This window comes from Rhinatrema bivittatum, chromosome 2, assembly GCF_901001135.1.
Source record: "Rhinatrema bivittatum chromosome 2, aRhiBiv1.1, whole genome shotgun sequence".
Lineage (NCBI taxonomy): Eukaryota > Metazoa > Chordata > Amphibia > Gymnophiona > Rhinatrematidae > Rhinatrema > Rhinatrema bivittatum.
This window is the reverse complement of record NC_042616.1, coordinates 287,891,728-287,919,089: the sequence shown is the minus strand read 5'-3', so window position 1 is coordinate 287,919,089 and position 27,362 is coordinate 287,891,728. Positions and strand designations below refer to the sequence as shown.

Below are 27,362 nucleotides of genomic sequence, written 5' to 3'. Positions count from 1 at the left end.
CCCTAGAAGTTCAGGGGAAGGGTCGCTGGTTTCTCTTATTCCTGTTCTTCGGTAGCTGCGGTAGTGGGGATTCGCCCCATTTGTTGGCTAGCTTCTCCAGTTCTCTTCCAAACAGTAGGGCTCCTTTGAAGGGCATCCTCGTGAGTCTCGTTTTGGACGATGCGTCGGCCGGCCAGCTTCGGAGCCAGAGTTGTCTTCTGGCCGCCACAGTGGATGAGACACCTCTAGCCGCGGTGCGCACCAAATCAGAGGCGGCATCCGTGAGGAATGATACTGCTGGTTCCATGGCTTCCCCGGGAGTGTTGTTCCTGGTCTGTGATAAGCAGGCGCCTGTCACCACGGCACAGCAGGCCGCGATCTGTAGAGACATAGCGGAGACGTCTAAGGACTGTAAGGATGGATTCCAGACATCTGTCTTGGGCATCCTTGAGTGCTGCTCCTCCCTCTACTGGGATAGTAGTGCGCTTCGATACCGCGCAGACCATGGCATCCACTTTTGGACATGCCAGGAGATCTTTCCCCCCACCTTCCCTGATACTCAGTTCGCCTATCAGTTCATTGTAAAGCCCAGTTGGCTACCTTATGTTATATGGAAACCGATGTGATGTTCCCCGAACGAATGTCGGTTTACAAAAATTGCAAATAAATAAATAAATAAATCTTTGGCAGCAGGGTCCAGAGGGTACATGGCTGTCAGGGCATGCCCCCCTTTGAATGTGGTCTCCAGGGCCTCCCATTCCAGGTCAATTAGCTGCTGGACGGCTTGTAACAGTGGGAAATGACGGGAGGTCTGACGGAGTCCCTCTAGGAGGGGATTCCTCTTGGGTTCCCCGGAGGCACTAGTGCCCGGGATAGCGAGCTCTTTTAAGCTGTGTGTGACCAGGTCTGGAAGTTTGTCCTTGGTGAAGAAACGCCTCATGGTTCGGTGGGGTTCGGTCCCTGGGGGGGCGTTCCCCTTCATCCAGAGGTTCCGAATCCTCATCCGAGTTGTCCGTGTCCCTGAAGGTGGGGCTTCTGGGTAGAGGAGGCACTTCTCTGGGCCTAGAGGGTCCTCTGGCAGAGGCTGTGGCCGTGTTATCAGAGGCCCCGGCTGCATGTGAACGAATGTATGCAGGCCTTTGAAGAATTCCACCCAGGAGATAGATGCTGGGTTTATAGTAAGAGGTGCTGTGTCTCTGGGGAGTCCCGTTTGAGGGAGGCTCCCGCTGGGAGATGCGAGGTCTGGCATACTGTCTGAGGAGCTGGATCCCGGCACCGGCTGGGGAGGGCCATGGGCTGAATCCCCCAGGGCCTCCTCGCACTGTATACACAGGGCCGTGGCCTCTTCATGTTGTGCAGCTCTAATGTGGCATGCTGAGCAGAGGCCCTGATCCTTGAGCTTCTTCTCCGGTGGTGCCATGGCTTGTGCGTGTAAAATACAGGGCCCGTGTAGCTTAGTTATGCACTCTGGTGCGGCGGGGTTGTGTTCGTAGTTTTGGTGCGCGCTCAAGGAAATGCACGCGCCATTGCGCGCACAGGCAGAACTTATGCGCCCAGCACACTAAGCATGTGGCTATGCACGTCGCTGTGCGTACAGCACTTGGGCGTGCGACGACGTGCGCACGGGTCGAGACGGCGGGCAGGGTGGCGAACAGGTCAATATTGCAACAGCGACCAGGTGGACAATATGGCGACCACCTCGGAGAGTCTCCACGGGGGAGGACCCTCAGATCTGCCCGGGGCCTAGTCCTGCTAGGGCTGATCAACCCGGTAGCACTGGCGCCAGCTGGCGACCTGTGTGACTCTTCGAACTTCGGAGACCGGAGACTTTTAAGTAGATTTCTACCTTACCTTGTCTCGGCGCTTCCCGGTCTCGTTCCGGGTGGTCTCCGGCTGCGGGGGGAGAGGGAAAATATCTTCACTGCCACGCTCGAGGTTGCACCCGCTGCCTCTCAGCCTCACCCGATGCTGGGGGCTAAGTCCACGCCAAGGGTCGGCCACCGGACCAAGGCTTACCTCCGAGGGATCACAGAAATCACCTCAGGCATTCTCAACTGGGGGAGGGACCCAAAGGGTGTCACCGCAGGAGAGCGGGGCTCGTCTGTAGAGGTAAGATTTCTTCTTGTTTTGGGTTTCTTTGGTAAATTACTCGAACTCCGTGCGAGCGTGCATAGAGTCCCGAACTGCTATGGAGACGGAAAATACTGAAGAGCTGCACTTCCTGCAGGGGTTATGTGTACTAAGACTGAAGTCAGATTGAAATCTGATCCGTCTCCAACTGCTATCAGGAGTACACTATACCCATTGGTCCTGAGTCCATATGCTACACACTAGGAAATGTGCTTTTAATAAAACAAGTGCTCTTTAAAACAGATAATGGTGACAACTACTGAGAAATCTTGATGTTTGTAAAATCAGGTGGCCAAGCCAGTTTTCATGGTTGTAGCAAGGCTACTGGTTTTGTACCCTGCTGCAGGAAAGTAAATGCAAGTAGCAAGGGAGTGAATACTTTCTTTATTATGGTTGCCTATACATTTCCAAATATTTTTTGGTTCTTAATAGCTCAAGATTGTATATTTAAGTAAAAGGCAAGACCACAAATATCTCAATAAAACCACTTAGTTCCCAGACTGCTTCTTTCAGCCTATAGATAAAGTATCAGGATGTGCAAACCTAACAAGGTTGGGAGGGGAATCCCTAATTAGATGAATCAATGGCAATAAATGTCCATAGGCTCTCTCTTATTGCTTGCTTCCCTCCACCCCTTCTTTCACATCCCTCCTTTAACTTTTTTTTTATATTTGTTATTGTGAGTTATAGGCATTTCTCTTTTACATATCCTTTTGTCATTTGAAAACATTTTCAGATTTTTACCTTTCCTGAGTTTGGATTTGATTTCTTTTATCCTCAAATCTGGTATGTATGCCTATTGTTCCCTATTGTTATTCACCTGGTTTTCTTTTCATATTGTTTTTCAGACCTGCCTTTCCTTTAATCTCTGCCTATCTTGTACTAAACTTATTTAAAAACACTCTTCTTTTTCTACCAATTTTTCTATTAATTTTTTTCTGTTAATCGCTTTACTATCTATATTTTCCAAAAAAAAAATATTTTTCTAAATATTAAAAAAACATTTTAATTTTTTTTTTACCAAAATGTTTCACCTTACATATCTCTCAGTTATCTTCTTTGAATAATTTGGTGTACATGGCATTACAGTAGATCCCTTCCAGTTTTGGTATGTACTTATATTTCTGTTCTCTGCAGCTTGCCCCTTTTCTATGGGCCATTGTTTATCATGAATATATTTAATTTTGTATTTTTTGTTCTTTTTTTTTTTTTTTTTAAGAAACTGTGTTTAAATATGTTGATAATGTAATAAGGAAAATTCTTCATATATGCAAGCTGCCCCTCCCGATGCAACCCATGTGAAACACAGTTCGTGTCAGCTGATTGTCCAATAAAAATTGCTATGTACACATTTTAAAGGCAATACTGTATTTTCGTGTTCATCAACATTATCAAATTTATGGACCATATGTAAGATCTTTTTGCAACACACCTGTTTCCTTGATATAACTGTCCAAAAACCATTGCTCATGTAATTGTTTGTTACACCACTGTAAACCTTTTTTTTTTTTAAATAATAAAAACCTTTTTTTTTCCTGATACAACAAGATGTCCTGCGGTAAGTGACTTGGTGTGAGACCATGGAATCCATCTGATCAGTCATTCACTGCTTAGATGCTTACTCTGGAAAGTAATACTTATCAACCTTTCGGTTTCTAAATTTCTAAACCTTTGCTCTTATAGTTTAAGATTTCAAAACTTCATTGCCAATTGCACTTATTTCACAAAATCAAAAACCTTATGGATGGATCACAATCTAAATAAAGTGAATTAGTAGAAATGAATAACTTACTTCTTATAGCCCAGATATAGTTTTATTAAGGTTTCAGGTTTCAATTCTACTTCATCAACATTAGCATTTTCATCTTCTAATACCTATAATAAAAAATATCCAAATTTTAAGAAAATTAAAACTGAAACATTTTGATATGCTGCAGATATGTAGAATTGTAATCAAAATGAACTTACCAATAGCTTTGATTTCAACAGAATTTGTAGAACTTGCACTAAGATATCCTATAATTAAAAAAAAAATAAATTAGTACAACTCCTTAGAAAAGGATAATTGCTTGTCATTTTTCTCCAAAAGGTACTATTTTTTATGCATATGTACTGATGGATCATGTATCACATTTAGGAGTTTTCAAACAGATGTAGAACAAGCAGCCTAAAAAATGCCTAATATACTAAAAATATGAAATGAAATGCTTCAAGATACCCGGATATAAAATGGGCCATGATGGAAGCTGTATGATCAGTAAAACTGATAGAAGGCACAAAGAACAAACATCACACTCTAGAGAACAAATGTGCAATTTCATAGCAAACTAATGGAAGCCTAGGAATAGCCATAATAGTGAACAGCCATAAAACTATCAACTGAGCTCACACAACCTGAAGAGAGATCATCTTGTAAGTAGAGTTTAAGGGCTGTGAATATTTTACCGCCATGAAGCAAAACGTTGTGAAGATGCAACTATAAAAGTTCCTTTGAATAAGTCTTAAAATATTAGTCCTGGGGGAATTCTGCGCTACTGTGGAGTGCAGAATTCCCCCCTGCGCAGAATTGCCAAATTCTGCGCAGAAAATAGCCGAGGAGACCCCGGCATGCCACGAAGATGAAGGCCCCGGCGTGCCGTTTGCGGCAAAGATGGAAGGCCCGTGTGCCGCAAATGGAGTGTGCTCCACTTGTGGCGAAGATGGAAGGCCCCGGTGAGAGAGAATGCGTGTGTGTGTGTGTGAGAGAGAGAGAGGAGAGGGGGAGGGGAGGGTGAGAGAACAGGAGGGTGTGAGAGCATGGGAGGTAAGAGAGCAGGGGGGGATGCTTGAGCGTGGGTTTCAGAGAGAGGAAGCCTATATGAGGGGAGGGGAGGGTGAGAGACAGACCATGGGAGAGGTAAGGGAGCGGGGTGGGGGGGGGGGGGTGCATGAGTGTGGGTTTCAGAGAAAGGGAGCCTATATGAGGAGATTGTGAAATAGTGTGTGTGTGAGAGAGAGATTGGGAGCTCGTGTGTATGAAAAAGGGATCGTGTGTATGTGAGGGTGCTAGCCTGTGTGAAGGGATTATGTATGTCTGAGAAAGAGCCTGTGTGAAGGGGTGTGTGAGAGAGAGACATAAGTAGCCTGTGTGATGATCTATGTGTGAGAGAGAAAGGGAGCTTGTGTGGGTGTGTATGCAACAGAGAGGGACCCTGTATGAGGGGATGTGTGTGTGCGAGAAAGTGAAGGAGCCTGTAGGAGGGTGTGTGTATGTGTACTAGAGAGAGGGAGCATGTGTGTGAGAGAGTGGGGGGGGGGGGGGGGGGGGGGGGAAGGCAGAGGGAGCCTGTGTGAGGAGCAGTACTGAGAATGGGGTCAAACTCTGGGAGTGGAGACAGAGTGGAAGGGGTTGAGCCTAGAGGGGAGGGGAGAGATACTGGCAGGTGGAGGAGTTGGGGCCTCAGAGGGCAAAGTGGCCAGGGGAGTAGGGATAGCAAGTGGAAGGGACACTCTTACAGTGAATTTCTAGGGAAATTCTGCTCAAAATATTTAAAATTCTGCATCTTTAAGTAATAACTTTTTTCTGTATTAATTTAAAATGTAATTACTTAAAGACTGTCATGTAAACTGTGTTATTTTGAACAATATAAAGTTTGCAGAATTTTATGTTTTTGTGCGCAGAATTCCCCCAGGAGTAAAAGTATAGGCAATGGAACAAATGTTAAGTACTTTATTTTGCTCAAGAAATCAGAATACACGTCAACAGTAGGATCAACAAATTCAAAACCATAATTTGTAAGATTGCAGACAGCTGAGGCAAAGAAAAGAAAATTTACTATGATCCAACAGCAACCGAGATTTCAAAAGGGTAAGGCCTTTATTAAACATTAAAGAGCCTGCAGTTACAGATAATAAAAAAAAGTTACATGTGTATCACACAATGAGGTTGATGTAATAAAATGTTCTAGGCTGAGGATACTCTATTTCCATTTTAGTGCATATTTGTGTGTGCTAAAATTACTTCCCAATGTAAGGAAATAAAGGTCAACACCCACCCCCCTTGGCTCCCCCAAAATAAAATTTATTTATTTAAGGTTTTTCTATACCGACATTCGTTGATGGACATATCGGTTTTCAGGCAACAAGGAATCAGCAACAGAGCTTTACAGTGTAACCTTCTTTCTGGACTAATTTAATTTAATATATTTTTTGACAAGTTCAACAAAAGGTTATTTTGCTATAAATTTTGCATGAATAGCACCTGCGATAAAAAAGGGATGGGGTTAGGGTAATTTTTGAGTTACTGCAACGTGCTAATTTTCCGCTTCGCATAGGTATTTTACCACAACGCACGTTAAATTTATCGCACCCACGATATGCTCCTGGCGAGAGAGACTCTTTATAAGGCTCTCTTATTAGGAAACTATTTATACTACTGTAGGAGAGTCAACTAGTAACTTAAGGTGAGGTTTTGGTGGTAGTCTAGGATTTGCGGGCCAGATTTACATGCAGTCAGACGTACGAACAGCACAGGAAAATGTAGTGTACATTTTCCTCACTCCAAATCACATCAAATGTTCATTGATGTATACTGTGCTGTTAGTATGTCTGACTGTGCATGTAAATCTGGCCCCCAAACCCTAGACTACCACTAAAACTTCACCTCAAGTTACTAGTTGACTCTCCTACAGCAGTATACATAGTTGCCTGTGTGCCATCCCAGAGGCTCTCTCTTTCTCTCTCTCTACTCTACTTCACTCCTCTCCCTCTCCCCTGCCGGAACCGGGATTTGCAATATTTATCGTGAATCCTGCTTCGGGCATATTGCCCAGCTTACTGCCAGAAAAATGGTGTGGTTATTTCCGGTGTTAAAACGTGCGATAACGTGTGTCAAGATATCGAATGCAACGGTAAACACCCCTTATTTTCATAAACTCCACCCAAACTCCTTGCCTTTGACTAAATTTTCCAAATTTGCTTTTGCATCATGTGATGCGAAAAATAATGCATACGTTATGGCATTTACGCGGGCATTAGGGTCCTAACATCTGCAATAACGGCATAATGCATTTTGATGAATAACCCTGGCAATTTTTTTTTTCTGTTCACCTCTATTTTCATGCATTCAATTGAACACATAGCAACCACAATATTTTCCAAATGCAATAAAGGATTTAGTGCATAAAAACACGCAATAAATTATGTAAAAAAAAAAAGAGCAAATTTTAGTCATTTTCCATGCTAATGACCTACATATGGAATTGTTTTTAATGCAACAAAATACGCTAAAAATTAGTGCTCTTTGTTTCTTCAGTTTTAATGCTGAAACTCTGGAGGTGAAAAAGTTTCAACTTCCATTTACTTCTATGGAAAGTAAATGTAGATTCAGAGGCATATCAAAAGGCACCATGGCGCTGCCATTTGCCAACAAGAGCATTGTAGCCAGCAGGTCCTCAGCAAGAGAAATAGCAGTGCAGCCCCGCTGAAATCAACAGCATGGTTGGTGTGGCCTTAGTAAATGGAAAAGCAACGTAACCCACTGCAGATTCTGGCAGGGCTACGCTACTTTTCCACTTAAGGCTGCGCTTACCGCACAGTCAATTTCGGTGAGGCGGCACTGCTTTGGAGGAGAAAGAGCACACCTTGCTCTGCCGGAAGGAGTCCAATGTTAGAGCTGGGTTGACCCTGTGGCCGCAAGTCATTCCCTTGGCTGCAAAGGCTGAAGAAGGAAACTACTGCTGCCTGTTACTTCAAGGGGGAAGTGAGAGTATGTGTGCGGAAGAGTGTGAGAGAGCATGTGAGCGGGAGAGTGAGAGAGCATGTGTGCTTGTGTTTGGGAAAGTGAGAGAGAGCATGTGTGTGGGAGAGTGTGAGAGAGCATTGAGTATGTATGTGGGGGAGTGAGAGAGCATTGTGTATGTATGTATGAGAGGGAACATGAGTGTGCACAACTACCCCAGTTACTCTCTGCCTGCAAATCCATGACAATTTCAGGGCATATGGAAATCAAAAGTTCCAAAGTATGGATAATGAGGGATTTTTTAAATCCTTATTTTAAATGTTGGGTATTATTTGATGTGTCTGTTTTGAAATATTTTATTGTTTAGAACATTTTTATATGAGTTTTTAATTATTGAATGTTATTCTACTCATTAGTTTTGAATTATTCTTTTTATTGATATGGTTTTACGAGGAACAGTAATGTTTGTTTTTTTTTCTATTGTTTCTGTGCATACAGAATTTGGCTTGTTGCAGTTTCCAGTTTTGTCTGTATATTTATTTATTTATTTATTTGAAGGCTTTTATATACCGGAGTTCATGTACTAGTACATACCACTTCGGTTTACACAGAACCAAAATTGGAAAATTACATCGAACAAGTGGGTATAAATAACAAGTGGGTATAAAATAACAAGGTTAACTTTGAAGGAACTTAGAATTAGAGGTAAAGGAGCGCACAGGCCCAAGTGGTAAAAGAAATAATAAATACAAATTCTTACAATAAATACAAATGCTTACAGACTAAAGTTTTCAAAATCTAAGTTTACATCTTCAGAATAAAGGTTTAAGTCTACAAGTACTAAAGGTTACATTTTCAAGGTTTGTATACTTCAAAGCTGAGGTTATATCTGACTTAAAAGGTATTGGTGTAGCATGCTGTAAATTTAACGATTAGGAATATGAGACCAAGAAACATTACGAGTTGCAGCATAAGACATCTGGTTAACGTGGTTATGAATTGCATGAAAGAGACTAGTTCTGGGACGCGGCTCTGAGTGAGAACTTCACGTGAAGGCTTTTGTAAAGAGCCAGGTTTTGAGTTTCTTTTTGAATGTTCGAGTACAGGTTTCAAGACGAATGTCCGTGGGGAGGGCATTCCAATGGAAGGGGCTGGCAGTCGAGAATGCACGTTTCATGAGTGAGGACTTGGCTGAAGGTACGTATAAGGTGCCTAAGTAACTGGTTCTGATTGGTCTTGATGATACATGTGGACGGAGTGGACAGCTTATATCCAGCGATGTTTGGGAATGGATGGTCTTGTGTGTTATAGTTAGCACATTGAAAATGATTCTGGATCTGATAGGGAGCCAGTGTAAGTTTTTTAGTATGGATGTTATGTGTTCACCTTTGCTGGTGTAAGTAAGAATCCTGGCTGCGGAGTTCTGCAACATTTGTAGAGGTTTGGTGGTGATGGCAGGGAGGCCTATAAGCAGAGAGCTGCAGTAATTGATTTTAGAAAATAGAATTGTTTGGAGGACTGTTCTAAAGTCCTGAAAATGTAGGAGCGGTTTCAACTTTTTCAGAATGTGTAGTTTGTAATAGCATTCTTTCGTTGTGTTCTTGACAAATTCTTTGAGGTTAAGTCTATTGTCTAAGGTAACTCCAAGGTCTCTTACTTGAGTGGAGTTGATCATTGGATGTGTGGTTAAGTTGTTGGTAGGCTGAAGGTTCTCATCTGGAGTGATTAGCAGAAGTTCCGTTTTTGAGGTGTTAAGTACTAGGTTAAGGCTGGAGAGGAGTGAGTTTATGGACTGTAGACAATTGTTCCAGATGTTGATGGTGCTGGAGATGGAGTCAGTGATTGGCAGCAGAATCTGGACATCGTCTGCGTATATGAAGTGTGTGACCTTAAGACTTGAGAGTAGATGACACAAGGGGAGAAGATAAATGTTAAACAGGGTAGGGGAGAGGGAGGATCCTTGAGGAACTCCGAAAGTGGACTTGACCGGGAGGGACTCCTTGTTGCTGATTCTGACCTTGAATGTCCTATTATGAAGGAAAGATCTGAACCATTCCAGGGCTGAACCTGAGATGCCTATGTCTGAGAGCCGGTCGATTAAGATAGAGTGTTTTACGGTATCAAACGCAGCTGATAGGTCGAGAAGAATCAGGAGGTATGGGGTCTTTTTCTCCAGACCTGCGAGGACTCTGTCAGTTAGAGAGGTTAGGAGGGATTCTGTACTAAGGGATTTGCGGAATCCGAATTGGGCTGTTGTAAGGATCTTGTGATCTTCTAGGTATTCAGATAACTGTTGACTATCCTCTCCATAAGTTTAGCTACAAATGGTAAGTTAGCGATGGGGCGGAAATTAGCTGAGTCTGCAGGGTTCAAGTTGGGTTTTTTGAGAAGAGGTTTGAGGGTGGCTAGTTTCAGTGAGTCTGGTACTATGCCTTGGGTTAGCGAGCGATTGATGATCTCTGCTAAGGGTTTCGCTATGATGTTCGGGATAGTGAGTAGGAGTTTAGATGGGATGGAATCTATCAGATGAGTGGAAGGTTTCATCTTTTTGAGAGTCATTTCGATTTCGAGAGAAGAAGTAGGTTCGAATGAATCTAAGTTTGTATTCTGGTTGCCTGACGGAGTGTTGATTGACGGAGGTACTGTGTTACTGGTTGCCAAAGGAGCCATTAGATTGAGGATTTTGTTTTCAAAAAATTGAGCAAGTTCTGTGCATCTAGATTGTGCTTGATCATCTGGGATAGCTGGTGAGGTGGGTTTTGTGAGCTCTGAGACATATGAGAACAGCGCTTTAGGATCAAAGGAAAAATTGTGAATTTTTTGGGCATAAAAATCTCTCTTTGTGCGAATAATGTTGTTTCTGTAACTGTGCATGAGGGTTTTGTACTCATTTAGTGTAGTGTTGGATGGATTCTTCCACCATGCGTGTTCTTTTTTTCTCAATTCTAATTTGATGGTTTTTAGTTCCTGCGTGAACCATGGTTTTTTGTTTTTACAGGATGGGTTTATCTCTTTGGTTTTTTGGGGGCAAAGTTTTTCTGCCATCTTGTTCGTGATGTTGTGCCATGACGAGATAGCTGCTTCTGCGTCTGAAAGGTCAAGATTAGCGAGTTCCGAAGATAAGAGAGAGGAGAGGTCCTCTCTAGAGCAGGAGTTCCTGTAATGAATTGTGGTTTTAGTGATAGGTGAAACCGGATTGTCCTTGATACAGAGATTAGTTATGATCATTAGGTGGTCTGACCAAGGGATAGGGGAGCATTGTGGTGGGGAAGATTGTGAGAGGTCCGAATTTATGAATATAAGGTCCAGAGTGTGCCCTGCTTTGTGCGTGGGACTTTTAACAATTTGGGAGAAGCCCATAGCCTTGAAGGAGGATAGTAGCATATCACAATTGGCGGATAAAGGGATTACGTCCGTGTGAAGGTTAAAGTCTCCTAGGATGACTGTTGGGGTGTCATTTTTTAGGTGTTTGGCGATGAGTTCAATGAGTGGTGATGGATCCGAATCCAGGAGACCGGGCGGAGCATATAATAAACAAATTTGGAGCTGTTTAGAGCTGAAAAGAGCAAATTCCAGTCGTGAGGAGTGAATAGTGGTCTGTAGGGATAGTCTCAGCTCCTTCTTTGCAGCTAAGCAGAGTCCTCCCCCTCTTTTTTTGGGTCTGGGTATAGAATAGATGTAGTAGATGTGAATGGGGAGTTGGTTGATTAGAGCTAGGTCTGTGGGTTTCAGCCAGGTTTCCGTCATAGCACATATATCCGGTTGGGTGTCCTGGAGATAGTCGTTGATTATGTGTGTTTTTTTCGAGATAGATTGAGCGTTAAAGAGTGTTAATGAGAATAAGGATAGTCTGAGGAATTGAGTGAGTGGGGTTGTCATTATTGGTATCAGACGTTTGTGTTGGAGAGAAGTAGGTTCGGCTCGTTTTTTCCGGTTGTTATAGAGGTTTTTGATGATTGGAATAGGGAACATGAGCATGGCTGAGGTCTCAAAAAATTGAGGATGGAGGTTATGTATAGTTGTCTCTGAGGGTGAATGATTAGTTCAGCTGAGTGGGGCCCTTAGAGGTTGTGCGAGCGGGTGGGTCTTGTCAGAAAAAGATATTGCTGGAAGAGGGAATATAAGAATGATGGAGCCTGGAGTTGAGTGCTGGGGCCAAGAGTTGAGGTTGAGTGCTGGAGTTGAGTGCTGGAGTTGAGTGCTGGGGCCAAGAGTTGAGGTTGAGTGCAGGAGTTGAGTGCTGGAGTTGAGTGCTGGAGTTGAATCCTGGGGCCTGGAGTTGAAATCTGGGGCCTGGAGTTGAGGTTGAATGCTGGAGTTGAGTGCTGGAGTTGAGTGCTGGAGTTGAGTGCTGGAGTTGAGTGCTGGAGTTTGGAGAAGAGTGCTGGGGACCGGATGTATGGATGCTAAATGAAAGTCGGGTGAGTGCTGGAGGAGGTTCAGTAGAGATCTTTAGGAAAGAGGTAAGGGGCAGAAGGGACTCCAAGGCAGGGCAGGGGTGCGTCTGATTGCCTCTGGGAGCGAACCTCGGACCTGTGGCTCACCAAGGGGCGCACTAAGGGGCAAGCCCCTTAGGTCGCGCTCCTTCGGGCGCGCGACGCCGATGGCGTCATTGCAAATTTAAAGGGCCTTAGTTGCCTCCTGATAGGTCGGCTGAGCTATTGTGGGCGCGGCGAAACTCACCGCTGTTTCCTGCTCTCTTCGCTGGCCTCGGGAGAGATCTTAAATTACTCGAATTTCCCTTCACTGGGAAGCTACCCCTTCCGCACGGTTCACCCTCAGGGGTGAACGAGCTCCTGCCCCGAATGGGCTGCGCCGACCGCACGAGCCCCGGCGGAGGAGAGGCGAGGTGAGGCGAGGTCTATTGCAGGGATGGGCGGGCAGCAAAGAGGTACTTCTACTTCTTACAGTAGAAGTATATTACTTCTACTGTAAGATCTTTTTATTCTTTGAGGGTCTATCTGTATTTTGCATGTGTAACTGAGGTGACATATTCCATTAGTGTACAGTTTCTATGTAGGGATCCATAGCAGCTTAGATTTTTCTGTTTTCCTAATAGGGGGTATATTGTAGAGATTACTTACCTAATAATCTCCTTTTCCTTAGTGTATGCAGATGGACTCAAAACAAGTGGGTATAGTGTGCTCGTGCTAGCAGTTGGAGATGGATCTGACGTCAGCACGGGTACCTATACCCCCGCAGGAAGTGCAGCAATTCAGTAATCTTCCTTGCAAAAGCTTTATGGATATATGTGTAACTGACCGATCGATTAAATGAACAGGATTACCCTGACCGATTGATAGTAGCTGGAGACCGCCAGTGTTCTCAACCGGAAGGCGTCGACACCTGGCCGGGTGGATGCCCTATCATAAGAAAACATGGCTTACCGTGAGTTGGTGAATCCCCATGTATGCCGGCAGCCGGGCGGGATGCTGAGTCCATCTGCATACACTAAGGAAAAGGAGATTATCAGGTAAGTAATCTCTACATTTCCTAGCGTGTAGCAGATGGACTCAAAACAAGTGGGATGTACAAAAGCTACTCCCGGACTGGGTGGGAGGCTGCCCGAGGACCGTTTAGGATTGCCCTCGCAAATGCTGTGTCCTCCCTGGCCTGGACGTCCAGACGGTAGAATCTGGAGAAGGTATGGAGGGAGGACCACGTCGCCGCTTTACATATCTCTGCAGGCGACAGCATCCTAGATTCTGCACAAGAGGCCGCTTGCGCTCTGGTAGAGTGAGCCTTGACCCGTAGAGGTGGTGGTTTTCCCGCTTCTACGTAGGCTGCCTTGATAACTTCTTTGATCCAGCGGGCGATGGTTGCCCGTGAGGCCGCTTCCCCTTGCTTCTTCCCGCTGTGAAGGACGAACAGGTGGTCCGTCTTTCGCACTGCTTCCGACATGTCCAGGTATCTGGACAGCAGCCTGCCAATGTCGAGATGGCGTAGAATTCGACCTTCTTCAGACTTCTTCAAACCTTCCGTGGTAGGCAAGGATATGGTTTGGTTGAGGTGGAAGTGTGAGACTACTTTGGGTAAGAAGGAAGGAACCGTGCGAAGATGGATAGCCTCTCGAGTGATTCTGAGAAACGGATCACGGCAGGACAGCGCTTGTAGTTCTGAGATGCGGCGTGCTGAGCATACGGCCAGCAGAAACACCATCTTCAAGGTTAACAACCGGAGGGACAAGCCTCGAAGGGGTCTGAAGGCGGGTCCCGCTAGAAATTCTAAAACTAGGTTGAGGTTCCACAGGGGCACTGGCCACTTCAGCGGCGGGCGAATGTGTTTGACTCCTTTCAGGAAACGTGAAACGTCTGGGTGTGTGGTGATGCTGTTGCCGTCACTCCAGGGACCGTAGCAGGATAGCGCTGCCACTTGAACCTTGATGGAATTGAGGGACAGACCCTTCTGAAGTCCATCTTGCAGGAAATCCAAAATGATAGGGATCTTAGCGGCATGTGGATTAGTGCTGTGAGTGTCGCACCAGGCTTCAAATACTCTCCAGATCCTTATATATGTTAGTGATGTGGAGAACTTGCGTGCTCGGAGGAATGCATCTATAACCGGCCCCGAGTATCCTCTTTTCTTCAGTCTAGCCTTCTCAATGGCCAGACCGTAAGAGAGAATTGAGCTGGATCCTCGTGGAGGATGGGACCTTGCCGCAGCAGGTCCCTGTGTGGAGGCAGGGGTAATGGATTCCCTGCCAGTAGTCTTCTCATGTCTGCGTACCAGGGTCTTCTTGGCCAGTCCGGGGCCACTAGAAGAACTAGGCCTCTGTGCCGCTGAATCTTGTGTACAATGGCGCCCAGCAGGGGCCATGGAGGAAAGGCATATAGCAGGCCATGGCTGTACCAGGGCATCGATCCCCTGGGATAGAGGATCCCGCCTGCGGCTGAAATATCTGGGTACTTGGGCGTTGGACCTGTCCGCTAGTAGGTCCATGCCCGGTGTCCCCCACTGATCCACAATCATCTGGAAAGCTGTGGGCGACAGCTGCCATTCCCCCGGACTTAGGCTTTCTCTGCTGAGGAAGTCTGCCGTGGTGTTGTCCTTCCTGGCGATGTGGACGGCGGAGATGTCCTGGAGATTTGCTTCCGCCCAAGTCATCAGGGGGGCTTATTTCTAGGGATACCTGTCGGCTTCTGGTTCCGCCTTGTCGTTTGATGTATGCCACTGTGGTGGCGTTGTCCGACATCACTCTGACCGCTCTGTTTCGAAGTCTGTGGGCAAATCGCAGGCATGCTATCCTGACTGCCCGTGCCTCTAGTTGGTTGATGTTCCACCCCGACTCTTCTCTGTTCCACCGCCCTTGGGCGGTGAGTTCTTCGCAGTGTGCTCCCCCATCCGTTCAGGCTAGCATCTGTAGTGAGTAGGGTCCAGGTTGGGGAGGACATTCTTGACCCCCGGCTCATGTGGCCGGGCTGCAACCACCACCGTATCTGAATCCGCACTCTGGCTGGTACAGTGTAGTTCTGTGATCGTGGGCTCCACCGACATAGGAGGGCGCGTTGTAATGGTCTCATATGCGCCTGCGCCCATGGTATTACCTCCAGAGTGGATGCCATAAGGCCGAGGACCTGTAGGTAATTCCAAGCTGTGGGCCGGGTGGCGCTCAGCAGAGCCTGCAGACGACCTCCTCTTGGATGTCAGACTGACCTTGTCTTCCTGGGTGTCAAATCGGACTCCTAGGTATTCCAGTGACTGAGAAGGCTGTAGGGAACTCTTGTTCAAGTTTACTACCCATCCTAGGCTTTCCAGAAGAGCTATAACTCTGTTGGTTGCCTGGTGGCTCTCCTCCGGTGATTTTGCCCTGATCAGCCAATCGTCCAGGTAGGGATGGATGAGGATTCCTTCCTTCCGGAGGGACGCCGCCACTACTACTATGACCTTGGTAAAGGTGGCTAACCCGAAGGGTAAAGCTCGGAACTGGAAGTGTTGCTTCAGGACTTTGAAGCGTAAGTAGCGCTGGTGATCCCGATGGATTGGGATATGCAAATAGGCTTCCGTCAGATCTAGGGATGTGAGAAACTCCCCTGGCTGTACTGAATTTTTGACAGACCGCAGAGTTTCCATGCGAAAGCTGGGGACCCGTAGATGTCAGTTGACCGACTTGAGGTCCAGGACGGGCCTGAAAGTGCCCTCCTTCTTGGGCACTATGAAATAAATGGAATAATGCCCAGAATTTATCTCCTCTGCAGGCACTGGGATTATGGCTTTTAGGGACAGGAGCCTCCACAAGGTAACTTCTAGTGCCGTCCTCTTGAGGGGTGAACATGGAGATTCCACAAACTTGTCCGGCGGGAGCCGAAGAAAGTCCAGGTAATACCCTTCTCGGATGATGGTGAGGACCCACTGGTCCGAGGTGATCTCGACCCACCTGCGGTAGAAGAGGGTTAAGCCTGCCCCCTATGGCTGCTACCCCCGGATGGGTCGGCTGATTGTCATTGCGGGGTACGGCCAGGACCCGAACCCGGGCTGGTTTCCCTCTTGTTGTGCTTAGTCCGAAAGGACTGGTTCCTGGCCTGCGGACGAGGTGCTTGGTAGCGAGTCCTGTAAGGGTTGAAGCGCTGAGAGTTTCTACCTCTGGATGGTCTAGGAAAATGGCGCTGGCTCCTCCTTGACCTGTCTTCTGGTAGACGGGGCAATGGAGATGCGCCCCATTTATTGGCCAGTTTCTCGAGGTCGCTGCCAAACAGGAGGGATCCCTTAAAGGGCATTCTCGTGAGACGTGTCTTGGAGGAGTCGTCGGCCGACCAATTACGTAGCCAGAGCTGTCTCCTGGCTGCCACTGAGGATGACACTCCCTTGGCTGCCGTACGGACTAGGTCGGAGGCTGCGTCAGAAATGCGAGAGCTGATTCCATGTCTTCTCCCGGGGTGTTGTTTCTAGCTTGCGATAAACAGGAACGCGTCACCACGGTGCAGCAGGTCGCGATTCGTAGGGACATGGCTGCTACCTCAAAGGCTTGTTTCAGAATGGTGTCCATGCGCCGGGCATGTACATCCTTGAGGGCCGCTCCCCCCTCCACCGGAATGGTGGTGCGCTTCACAATTGCGTTAACTAATTAACTATATTATTAAATAGTTAACTAATTGCCAAGTTCCCGACCAACTCAAGTTGGCAATGCTCAAACCTCTCCTCAAAAAACCCAACCTTCCCACTTCGGATCCTGCTAACTACAGACCTATAGCAAACCTTCCTATGTTGGCTAAAATCATGGAGAAAGTGGTTAACAGACAACTCTCAGAATTCCTTGATGACAACAATATCCTCACCACTAACCAATTTGGATTCCGGAAGACAAAGAACACCGAATCTCTGTTAGCCACACTATCGGACAACATTATCTTCAATCTGGAGAAAGGCCAACCTTGCCTCCTCGCACTTCTGGATCTCTCCTCAGCGTTCGACACCGTGAACCACTCTAGCCTACTACAACGGCTAACAGACATCGGCATAACAGGAGCAGCTTTCAACTGGTTTAAATCCTTCCTTGAGAACAGAACATACAAAGTCAAGATAAACAACAAGGAGTCTCACCCCATTCAATCCAAAATGGGGGTACCACAAGGATCCTCACTCTCCCCCACCCTCTTCAACATTTATCTCCTCCCACTCTGTCATCTACTTACTAACCTCAATCTAATCCATTTTCTATACGCGGATGACATACAAATACTCATCCCCATAACGGATACTATACACAAAACCATGGATTACTGGAATAAATGCCTCTCAACCATCAACGATCTACTAGCCAGTCTCAACTTAGTTCTAAACACAAACAAAACGGAAATTCTTATAATAGCACCGGAACAATCTGCCCCAACCACCGCCTGCAATCCTCTAGACACCTCAGGATACACCACCTCACCTCAAATCAGAGATCTGGGTGTACTCCTAGACAGACTCAACCTCAACAAATTCGTAAATAACACCACAAAAGAATGCTTCTTTAAATTACAAGTTTTAAAGAAACTAAAGCCACTTCTCCGCTACAGGGATTTCCGCACAGTACTCCAGGCCATCATTCTCCCGAAATTGGACTACTGCAATTCACTCCTGCTGGGCCTTCCCGCCTGCACCACCAAACCCCTCCAGATGGTCTTGAATGCCACAGCAAGAATTCTCACCAACGCCAAAAAAAGGGACCATATCACCCCGATCCTCCAGCATCTCCACTGGCTCCCCATTAAATACAGGATACAGTTCAAAACCAGCATGATGATTCATAAGGCCCTACATAACATCGCTCCACTCAACTTAACCTTCCAGCTCCAACTACACACTTCTAAAAAGCCAACCAGAAGGGCATATCAGAACAGAATGATCACCCAACCAGCAAAATCCTCCCTGAGGAAACGCGCACTATCCACAGCGGGCCCTTCGCTCTGGAACTCACTACCACCAGACCTCCGCCTTGAGCCGTGCTATTCCACGTTCAAAGTGAAACTCAAGACTTGGCTCTTCCTACAAGCTTTCCCAGAGAGCTAAGAGCAGGAAGAATAACAACACTCCCATCCCACAGCAATTTTGTAATGTTTATTTGCTTTATTTATGTGTTCTTAGTAGATCTTAGTTTGTATTCTACTTTATAATAGATTTACTGTTCGATATGTTCCATGTAAACCGCCATCCCGGCGATAGTTATCTCTGTTATCTGTGAACCGGAGTGATATGTATATTATACAGGAACTTCCGGTATATAAAAACCAAAAATAAATAAAATAAATAACTATGGCGTCTACCTTGGGGCACGCCAGCAGCTCCTTGGCCGTCGGGTCCAGAGGGTACATGCCTGACAAGGCCCGACCCCCTTTAAATGCGGCCTCTGGCGCAGTCCATTCCAGATCTATTAGCTGCTGTGCTGCTTGTAGGAGGGGAAAATGGTGAGCCGTTTGTCGCAGGCCCTCTAACAGGGGGTTCATTTTGGGATCCCCTGGGGTGTCCTGGCCCGGAATAGCCAGTTCTGATAGGCATTGTGAGACCAGGCCTGGAAGATCCTCTTTCCGAAAGAAGCGTCTCATGGTCCGATAGGGTTCTATCTCTGAGGGAAGTTCTCCATCCTCGGGAGGCTCCTCATCTTCCTCGGAGCAATCCGAATCCCCATAAGTGGGGCTTCCGGGTGGCAAGTGGCCGTGCCTAGGTCTCGAGGGTCCAGGGGCTGGATCATCCGGAACAGAAAAGCCCATTCGAGGAGCAGACTGCATCTGGACAAAGGCGTGGACCCCCTTGAATAATTCCACCCAGGAGAGTGAAGCCGGATCTGGCCTTAGGGGCTCCAGGTCTCTCGGGTTCCCTGGCTTTTCACCGCGGCCTGCTAAGTCCGGAGTGTTCCCTGAGGAACCGCTGAGCTGGGACCGGTCCTGTCCTGGGACTCCCATGGCCTCCTCACATTGGGCACATAGTGAGTCTGCTTCCTCGTTCTGTGTGGCTCTGAGGTTGCATGCTGAGCAGAGGCTTAGAGCTCTTATGCCTGATTCTGGAGGTGCCGGCTCTGCGGACGTATGGGCTCTCTTATGCTCCATACGCTTTGCAATATGTATCACCTACTAATATGCGCTTGTCTTATGAGTGTGCGCTTATCAACTTGCGCTTAGCTGCATGTGCCTATGAGTGGGCGTCTTATGGACGTGCGCCTCCCAGCGGGCGTCTTATGGACGTGCGCCTCCCAACAGGCGTCTTATGAACGTGCGCCTATGAACGTGCGCCTACTAATGTTGAGATTACTTACCTGATAATCTCGTTTTCCTTAGTGTAGACAGATGGACTCAGAACAAATGGGTATAGTGTGCTCGTGCTAGCAGTTGGAGACGGATCTGACGTCAGCACGGGTACATATACCCCCACAGGAAGTGAAGCTCTTCAGTAATCTTCCTTGCAAAAGCTGTTATGGATATATGTGTACTGACGCTCAATGAAATAGTGAAAACAGGATTCCCCTGACCGATTGATAGTAGCTGGAGACCGCCAGCATTCCCAACCGGAAGGCGTCGACACCTGGTAGAGTGGACGCACTCATGTAAGAAGTGATAAGGCTTACCTTGAATCGGTGAAATCAATATATATACAGGCAGCTGGGTGGGATGCTGAGTCCATCTGTCTACACTAAGGAAAACGAGATTATCAGGTAAGTAATCTCAACATTTCCTGTCCCCTCCTGGGACCATAGCAAGACAGTGCAGCCACCTGAACCTTGATGGAGCTGAGGGAGAGACCCTTCTGAAGCCCATCCTGCAGGAAATTCAAAACCATAGGGATGGTAGCCGCATGTGGATTGGTGCCATGAGTATCGCACCAGGCTTCAAACACTCTCCAAATCCTGACGTAGGTGAGGGATGTGGAGAACTTGCGGGCTCGGAGGAGTGTGTCTATCACTGGCTCCGAGTAACCTCTCTTCTTTAGTCTAGCCCTCTCAATGGCCAGACCGTAAGAGAGAATTGAGCCGGATCCTCTTGAAGGATGGGACCTTGACGGAGCAGGTCCCTGAGCGGAGGCAGGGGAAGGGGCTCCCTTGCCAGTAGTCTTCTCATATCCGCGGACCAGGGTCTTCTTAGCCAGTCTGGTGCCACCAGAAGAACTAGGCCCTGGTACTTCCGAATCTTGTGGATAAGGCACCCAGCAGGGGCCATGGAGGAAAGGCGTATAGCAGGGCCCCTGGAGGCCATGGCTGAACCAGGGTGTCGATCCCCTGAGAGAACGGATCTCGCCTGTGGCTGAAGTATCTGGGTACTTGAGCATTGGACCTGTCCGCTAGTAGGTCCATGTCCGGAATCCCCCAGTGATCCACAATCATCTGGAAAGCTGTGGGGGACAGCTGCCACTCTCCCGGATTTAGGCTTTCTCTGCTGAGGAAGTCTGCCGTGGTGGTGTTCCTTCCGGCAATGTGGACGGCGGAGATGACCTGAAGATTCGCCTCTGCCCAAGCCATCAGCAGGGCTATCTCGAAGGACACCTGTTGGCTTCTGGTTCCGCCCTGTCGGTTGATGTATGCCACCGTGGTGGCGTTGTCGGACATCACTCTGACTGCTCTGCTCCTCAGTCTGTGAGCAAATTTCAGGCAGGCTAACCGGACTGCCCGTGCCTCTAGTCGGTTGATGTTCCACCCAGACTCTTCTCTGTTCCACCGTCCTTGGGCTGTGAGGTCTTCGCAGTGTGCTCCCCATCCGCTCAGGCTGGCATCTGTGGTGAGCAGAGTCCACATGGGGGAGGACATCTTGGATCCCCTGCTCGTGTGGTTGGACTGCAACCACCACTGTAATTGAGTCCGCACTCTGGCTGGTAGAGGTAGATGCATAGAGTAATGTCAGAAGCGGGGGCTCCATCGAGAGAGCAGGGAGCGTTGTAGAGGTCTCATATGGGCCCTCGCCCAGGGTACCACTTCCAGGGTGGATGCCATGAGACCGAGAACCTGCAAGTAATCCCAAGCTGTGGGTCGACTGGCTCCCATCAAGAACCGGAGACGCGTCTGAAGTTTTAATCTTCTCTTGGTGGTGAGACTGACTGTGTCTGCCTGGGTGTCGAACTGGACTCCCAGATATTCCAAAGATTGGGAAGGCCGTAGGCAACTCTAGCTGAGGTTGACTACCCATCCCAGGCTTTCCAGAAGGGCGGAGAGTATTGCAGCAGTTGCATCAAAAGCATCAAGGTTAACTGGTTAAGGGTAGTAATCCCCATGCCTTCTGTTAAGGTTAGTAACCGCCGCTCTGTGCAGGGTATACCCATGCAATCTTTTCTTCATTTCCAATCGTTAGCCTTTAGGGATTTGCAGTGTTTATCCCATGCCCTTTTGAATTCGTTTACTGTTTTCATTCTCATCACCTCTACTGGAAGGGCATTCCAGACATCCATCAACCTCTCCGTGAAGAAATATTTCTTGATGTTGGTTTTGAGTCATTTCCCTTGGAGTTTCATTTCGTGCCCCCCAGTTCTATAGTTTCCTTGCCAAAGGAAAAGGTTCGAAGTTCATGCATCATTAAAACCTTTCAGGTATCTGAAGGTCTGTATCACGTCTCCCCTGCACCTTCTCTCTTCCAGGATATACATACATATATGTCTCTCTTCCAGTCTATGAACATTAGTCTTTCACCCACCTTCATATAAAACAATTTTGGATTCTCGCAACCCAGATGCATGACTACACTTTTAGCATTGAACCCTTGCTGTCAAATCTTTGACCACTCTTCAAGCTTTCTTAAATCACTTTTCATTCTCTCTATTCCTTCAGGTGTGTCCACTGGTGCAAATCTTAATATCATCTGCAAATAGACAAACTTTACCTTTTATCTCTTCTGCAATGTTGCTCACAAAGATATTGAACAGAGCCGGTCCCAAAACCAATCCTTGTGGCACTCCACTTAACACTGTTCTCTCTTCAGAGTAGGTTCTATTTATCATTACACACTGTCTTCTATCAGTCAACCAGCTTGTAATTCACTCCACCACCTTGGTGCCCCCACTTGCAAGCTTTTCATTTTATTCAAAAGCCTCCTATGCGGGACCATATCAAAAGCTTTGCTAAAATCCAAATAAACCACATCGATCCCTCTTCCTTGATTCAATTCTCTAGTCACTTGATGAAAGAAAAAAAAATCAGATTTGTCTGACAGGACCTACCCCTGGTGAATCCATGTTGCCTCGGGTCCAGCAACTTACTGGATTATAGGTAGTTCACTATCCTTTTCCCTTCAGCAGAGTTTCCATTAATTTTCCCACTGCTGAGGTGAAGCTAACTGGTCTGCAGTTTCCAGCCTCCTCTCTGCTACCATGCTTGTGAAGTGGAACCACAACTGCTCTTCTCCAATCTTGCGGCATTGCTCCCATGTCCAGGGATATATTGAACACGTCTTTCAGTGGACCTACAGGCACATCTTTGAGTTCTTGTGGTATCCTGAGATGTACCTTATCCAGTCCCATGGCCTTGTCCACTTTCAGTTTTCCTAGCTCTTCCCATACATTCTCTTCTATAAAAGGAGTTGTGTCTATCCTGTTCACATCTACGGTCTTGTCAACCAGCAACGGTCCCTTCCTTCAGAGTTTTTAATGAACACTGAACTGAAGCATTTGTTTAATATTTTGCCATTTCTTCATCTGCCTCTGTACATTGCTCTTTGTCACCTTTCAGTTTCACTATATCACTTCAGGCCTTCCTTCTTTTTCTGATGTATCTGAGAAATATTTTGTCATCTCACTTTACCTCTTTGGCAATACTTTCTTCCACTTGACTTTATGCTTTCCTAATTTCTTTCTTCATCTCCCTCAATATCACCAGGTATTCTTCCCCGTGTTCCTCTTTTTGGGATCCTTTATACTTCCTGAACACTGTTCTATTTGCCTTTATTTTTTCAGCCACCTCCTTAGAGAACCAAATCAGTTTCTTTTTCCTCATACTTGTGTTTACTTTCCTAACATATAGATTTGCTATTTTTGTAATAGTTCCTTTTAATTTGGCCCATTGTTGGTCCACCTCACCCATCTTCTCCCAGTCTTCTAGCTCTTCCTCCAGATACATCCCCATTTTGTCCATCTGTATTTTTGAAATTCAAAACTTGGGTCTTCGTATGACTTCTCTGTATCCTATTTGATCACTGGTGCTCAGGTGAGCACCTACCTGGACATTAGAGACATTACCCCCATTAGCGAGTAATAGGTCAATTATCACACCCTTCTGTGTGGGTTCCATTACCATTTGGTTGAGCAGAGCCCCTTTAAAGGCATCCACTATTCTACTTTTTGTAGATTCCACAGAAGGGATAAACCAATCCACATCTGGCAGATTAAAATCTCCAATGAGCAACATTTATCCCTTCTTTCGGATGTCTTTGATCAGATCTCAGGGTCCAGGTCTTTCTTCCAGGTTGGAGGCCTGTAGACCAAACCAGTATAAATGGAAGAACCATTTTCTTGTTTTAGGACAGTCCATAATTCTTCCCTACCCCATGTCACTTGTATTTCAATTGCACTGATATTGTTTTTGACATAAAAGTGCTGCTCCCCCCACCCCCTTTCTGCCTTCTATGTCCTTCCTTAACAAGTTATAGCCCGAGATAGCCATATCCCAATCATGAGACACCGAGAACCAAGTCTCCATAATGGCAACAATGTCCAAGTCTGCCTCCACCATTAGAGTCTGCAGATCTGAGATTTTGCTGTCCAGGCTGCGAGCATTTGTAGTCATAACTTTCCAGCTTTCTTCCCTTGGTTTGCTGCTCTTTACATTTACCTTTTCTGCTCTTTTGCTTAAGCGTGGAATGTAGAGCTGATATACTCATTTTTTGTATTGCTTGGGGGTGACATTCCAATTTTATTGGCCACCTTCTGCCACTTCCATCTTGTAGTTTAAATGTCTGATGATGTATGACCAGAATTTCTTACTTAGGATTTTCTTTTCTTCCATTGTCAACTGTAGGCCTCCTTATTGAATAGTCTTTTATTGCTCCATACAAGACCCCAGCCTCCAATGTATCCAAATCCACTTTCTTTACACCTTGTTTTGAGCCATGTATTGAATATTTCTATCCAACTTATTTCCTTTCCGTGAACAGGTAGTATTTCAGAAAAGGCAATATTCTTTACCATGAATTTAATCTCCTTCCCAAGACACTGGAAATCTTTCTGTACTGCTTGGATACTGTTTCTAGCGAGGTTGTGTCCCCAGATGGATGGTAACCTTGATATCAGAGTCTTTACTTTCTTCTTTTGCTGCGCAGGCTATGAGCATTTGTGGTCATAGCTTTTCAGCTTTCCTCCCCTGGTTTGCAGTTCTTTAAAGTCACCTTTTCTGCTCTTTTGCTTAAGTGTGGAATGTTGGGCCGATTGTTATTATCTACTCTCACTTCTTGTATTGCTTGGAGGCGACATTCCAATTTTCATTGTTGCATCGTAACATCCCTGAGCAGATGTTACAATGGAATATTTGATTGATCCTCTTCTGATATTTGTAGAATGTAGAAGTAATGATTAGTAATGAATATCTTCTGTCTGCAATTTGAACAAAACTTAAAGCTGGTCTTCTCAGAAATCATAAGAAAAATAGACAGAGAAAAATCAAAGCCAGATATTTTGAAGTTAAGACAACTCAAAGCAATATTCAACAAGGAGGTCTAAAGGGCTTGTGCAAAACAGTATGATGACAGGCCAGTGGAAAAAAAAATTCAATAAAATGAACTGTCAACAAACCTATATAAGAAATAAGAAAAAAAAATGGATCCGTGGTACACTGAATTTGAGAATTAAAATCCCTATGTAGAAGCTGAAAATAGTTCTAAAAAGATGGGTCTTGGAAATGTAAATTAATGTCCATAGTACTGACAGCAAAAAAAAAAAACCAAACAAACATTAACTCGGGGCATGAACTACCGTGCATGCTCAAAGCATTTTTCAAGAAATTCCTAGAAAGTTCTGAAATCCATTCATTAGCACTGATCGGCCATCTGTGTGACCAGTGATTTGCCTTGTCTTCAGAGAATGGGACCTTCATAAAGCAGCTGGACTGAGTAACAGTGAGAAATTACTACTTACCTGATACTTTCCTTTTCTTTAGGACAGTCAGATGAATCCAGAACAAGTGGGTTATGCACCTCTACCAGCAGATGGAGACTGAGAAAACTGACATCACAGTATATATAACCCTGCAGTGACATCATGCCAATATTCTCTTCAAAAGCAATTGTGGACAGACTAGCAAAACTTGATTAAAAACAGATGACCATTTCAATACTCAGCCAACAGGCAACACTAAGCTCAGACAAGGATGTATTAACACTAGTCTAGAGACCGGACTAACACTTACCAGTAATTCCTGTAACACATGGCCACATAAGAGGACCACACTACAATCATTCAGCAGCCAAGCTGGATTAATCTGACTGTCCTAAAGAAAAGAAAATTATCAGGTAAGTAGAAATGTCTCATTTCTTAGCGTCCAGTTAGATGAATCCAGAACAAGTGGGATGTACCCAAGCTACTCCCGAATAGGGCAGGAGGCTAACCGCGGTCCAGTCAAAACCACAAGTGCAAAGGCTGTGTCCTCCCGGGCTTGCACATCCAGACGATAAAACCTTGAAAAAGTGTGTAACAAGGACCATGTCGCAGCTCGGCAAATGTCAACAGGAGACAATTTCTCTTCCGCCCATGACACTGCCTGAGCCCTGAACTGACTAGGCAACTGCTTCCCAGCATCAACATATGTAGCCGTAACTACCTCCTTAATCCAGCGAGCAATAGCAGCCTGCAAGGGCGGCTCTTCCTGCCTAGTACCACCATAAAGGCGATCCATCTTCCGTAAGGCTTAGTGACCTTCAGATACCCGACAATATGTCTCTTGATATCCAAGGATCAAAACAGATGATAAACCATTACATCTCTCTGTCTGTCCAGAGAAGGCATGGAGATATGGACTAATTCAAGTGAAAATCCTTGACCACATTTGGTAAAAAAAGAAGGAAGAGTACATAGCTGTATCGCCCCTGGAGGAAAGGTTCCCAGCGAGACAAGGCCTGCAGTTCAGAAACCCTACGTGGAGAACAAATTGCCCCAAGAAAAAAATATTTTCAAGGTCAGTAACCACAAGGACAGGGTACACAGCGGACTAAACGGATGGCCCACCAACACCAAATTAAGAATCCATAAGAGCACCGGAATCCGCAAAGGAGGACATGTTTGCAGGAAATGGGCCACATGAGGATGAGTCGACAAGGAATCTCCATGCACCTGATCCCTGAATTGGGCGAAGGCCGCTACTTGTACCTTTAAGTAATTGAGGGCCAAGCCTTTATTCAAGCCATCCTGCAAAAATTCCAAAATTTACAGGAATCTGGCCAAACAAGGAAGAGCCTCAAACACTTGCCAAACCTGCACATAGGCCAAGAAAGTGGATAACTTTCTAATTCTTAGCAAGGTGGAAAACACTGCCGCCGAATATCCATGTTTCAGCAAGCAAGCCCTTTCAAGGGCCATACTGCGAGACAAAATAGAGTTGGATCTTCGTGAAGAACCATTCCATGTCGCAACAGGTTCCTGTGCGCTGGAAGTCGAAAGGGCAAGTCCATCAGGAGCTGCCACAGATCCGCATACCACAGTATCTTAGGCCAATCCAGAGCAACCAAGAGCACCATCCCTCTGTGGCTGTCAACTTTTTTTTTTTCCATCAATATGTCCAACAAGGGTAATGGAGGAATGGCATTCAGCAACTTGTTTTCTGGCCACTTCTGCACTAGGGCATTGATCCCCAATGACTTAAGATCTCTCCTGCGACTGAAGCATTGCGGAACTTTCGCATCTCGAGAAGTTGCCAACAAGTCTAGGAATGGGAAACCCCAGCAACCCAGAATCAGGCGATCTCCGACAACACCCATTCTCCTGGGTCCAGACTATCCCTGCTGAGAAGTCTGCTCTTACATTGTCTTTTTCTGCTATGTGCACAGCTGAGATCATTTGGAGATGAACTTCTGCCCACTCATTAAGTTGATCTATTTCCTGCAACACTCGATGGCTCTCGATTCCTCCCTGCTGATTGATGTAAGTCATAGTCGTTGCA

General features: G+C 46.1%; 1 protein-coding gene across 1 annotated transcript in view; it reads right to left on the bottom strand.

Annotated features, from left to right (window-relative positions):
- The window catches only part of CUL1 (cullin 1), a 359,727-nt gene that overhangs the window by 92,581 nt on the left and 239,784 nt on the right, over window positions 1–27,362 (bottom strand). Inside the window, exons 18-19 of the mRNA XM_029589582.1 lie at window positions 4,078–4,125; window positions 3,902–3,984 (exon numbers count right to left, since the gene is read on the bottom strand). Of these exons, the coding sequence (XP_029445442.1) occupies window positions 3,902–3,984; window positions 4,078–4,125 (131 nt within the window). The remainder of the gene's footprint in view (window positions 1–3,901; window positions 3,985–4,077; window positions 4,126–27,362) is intronic.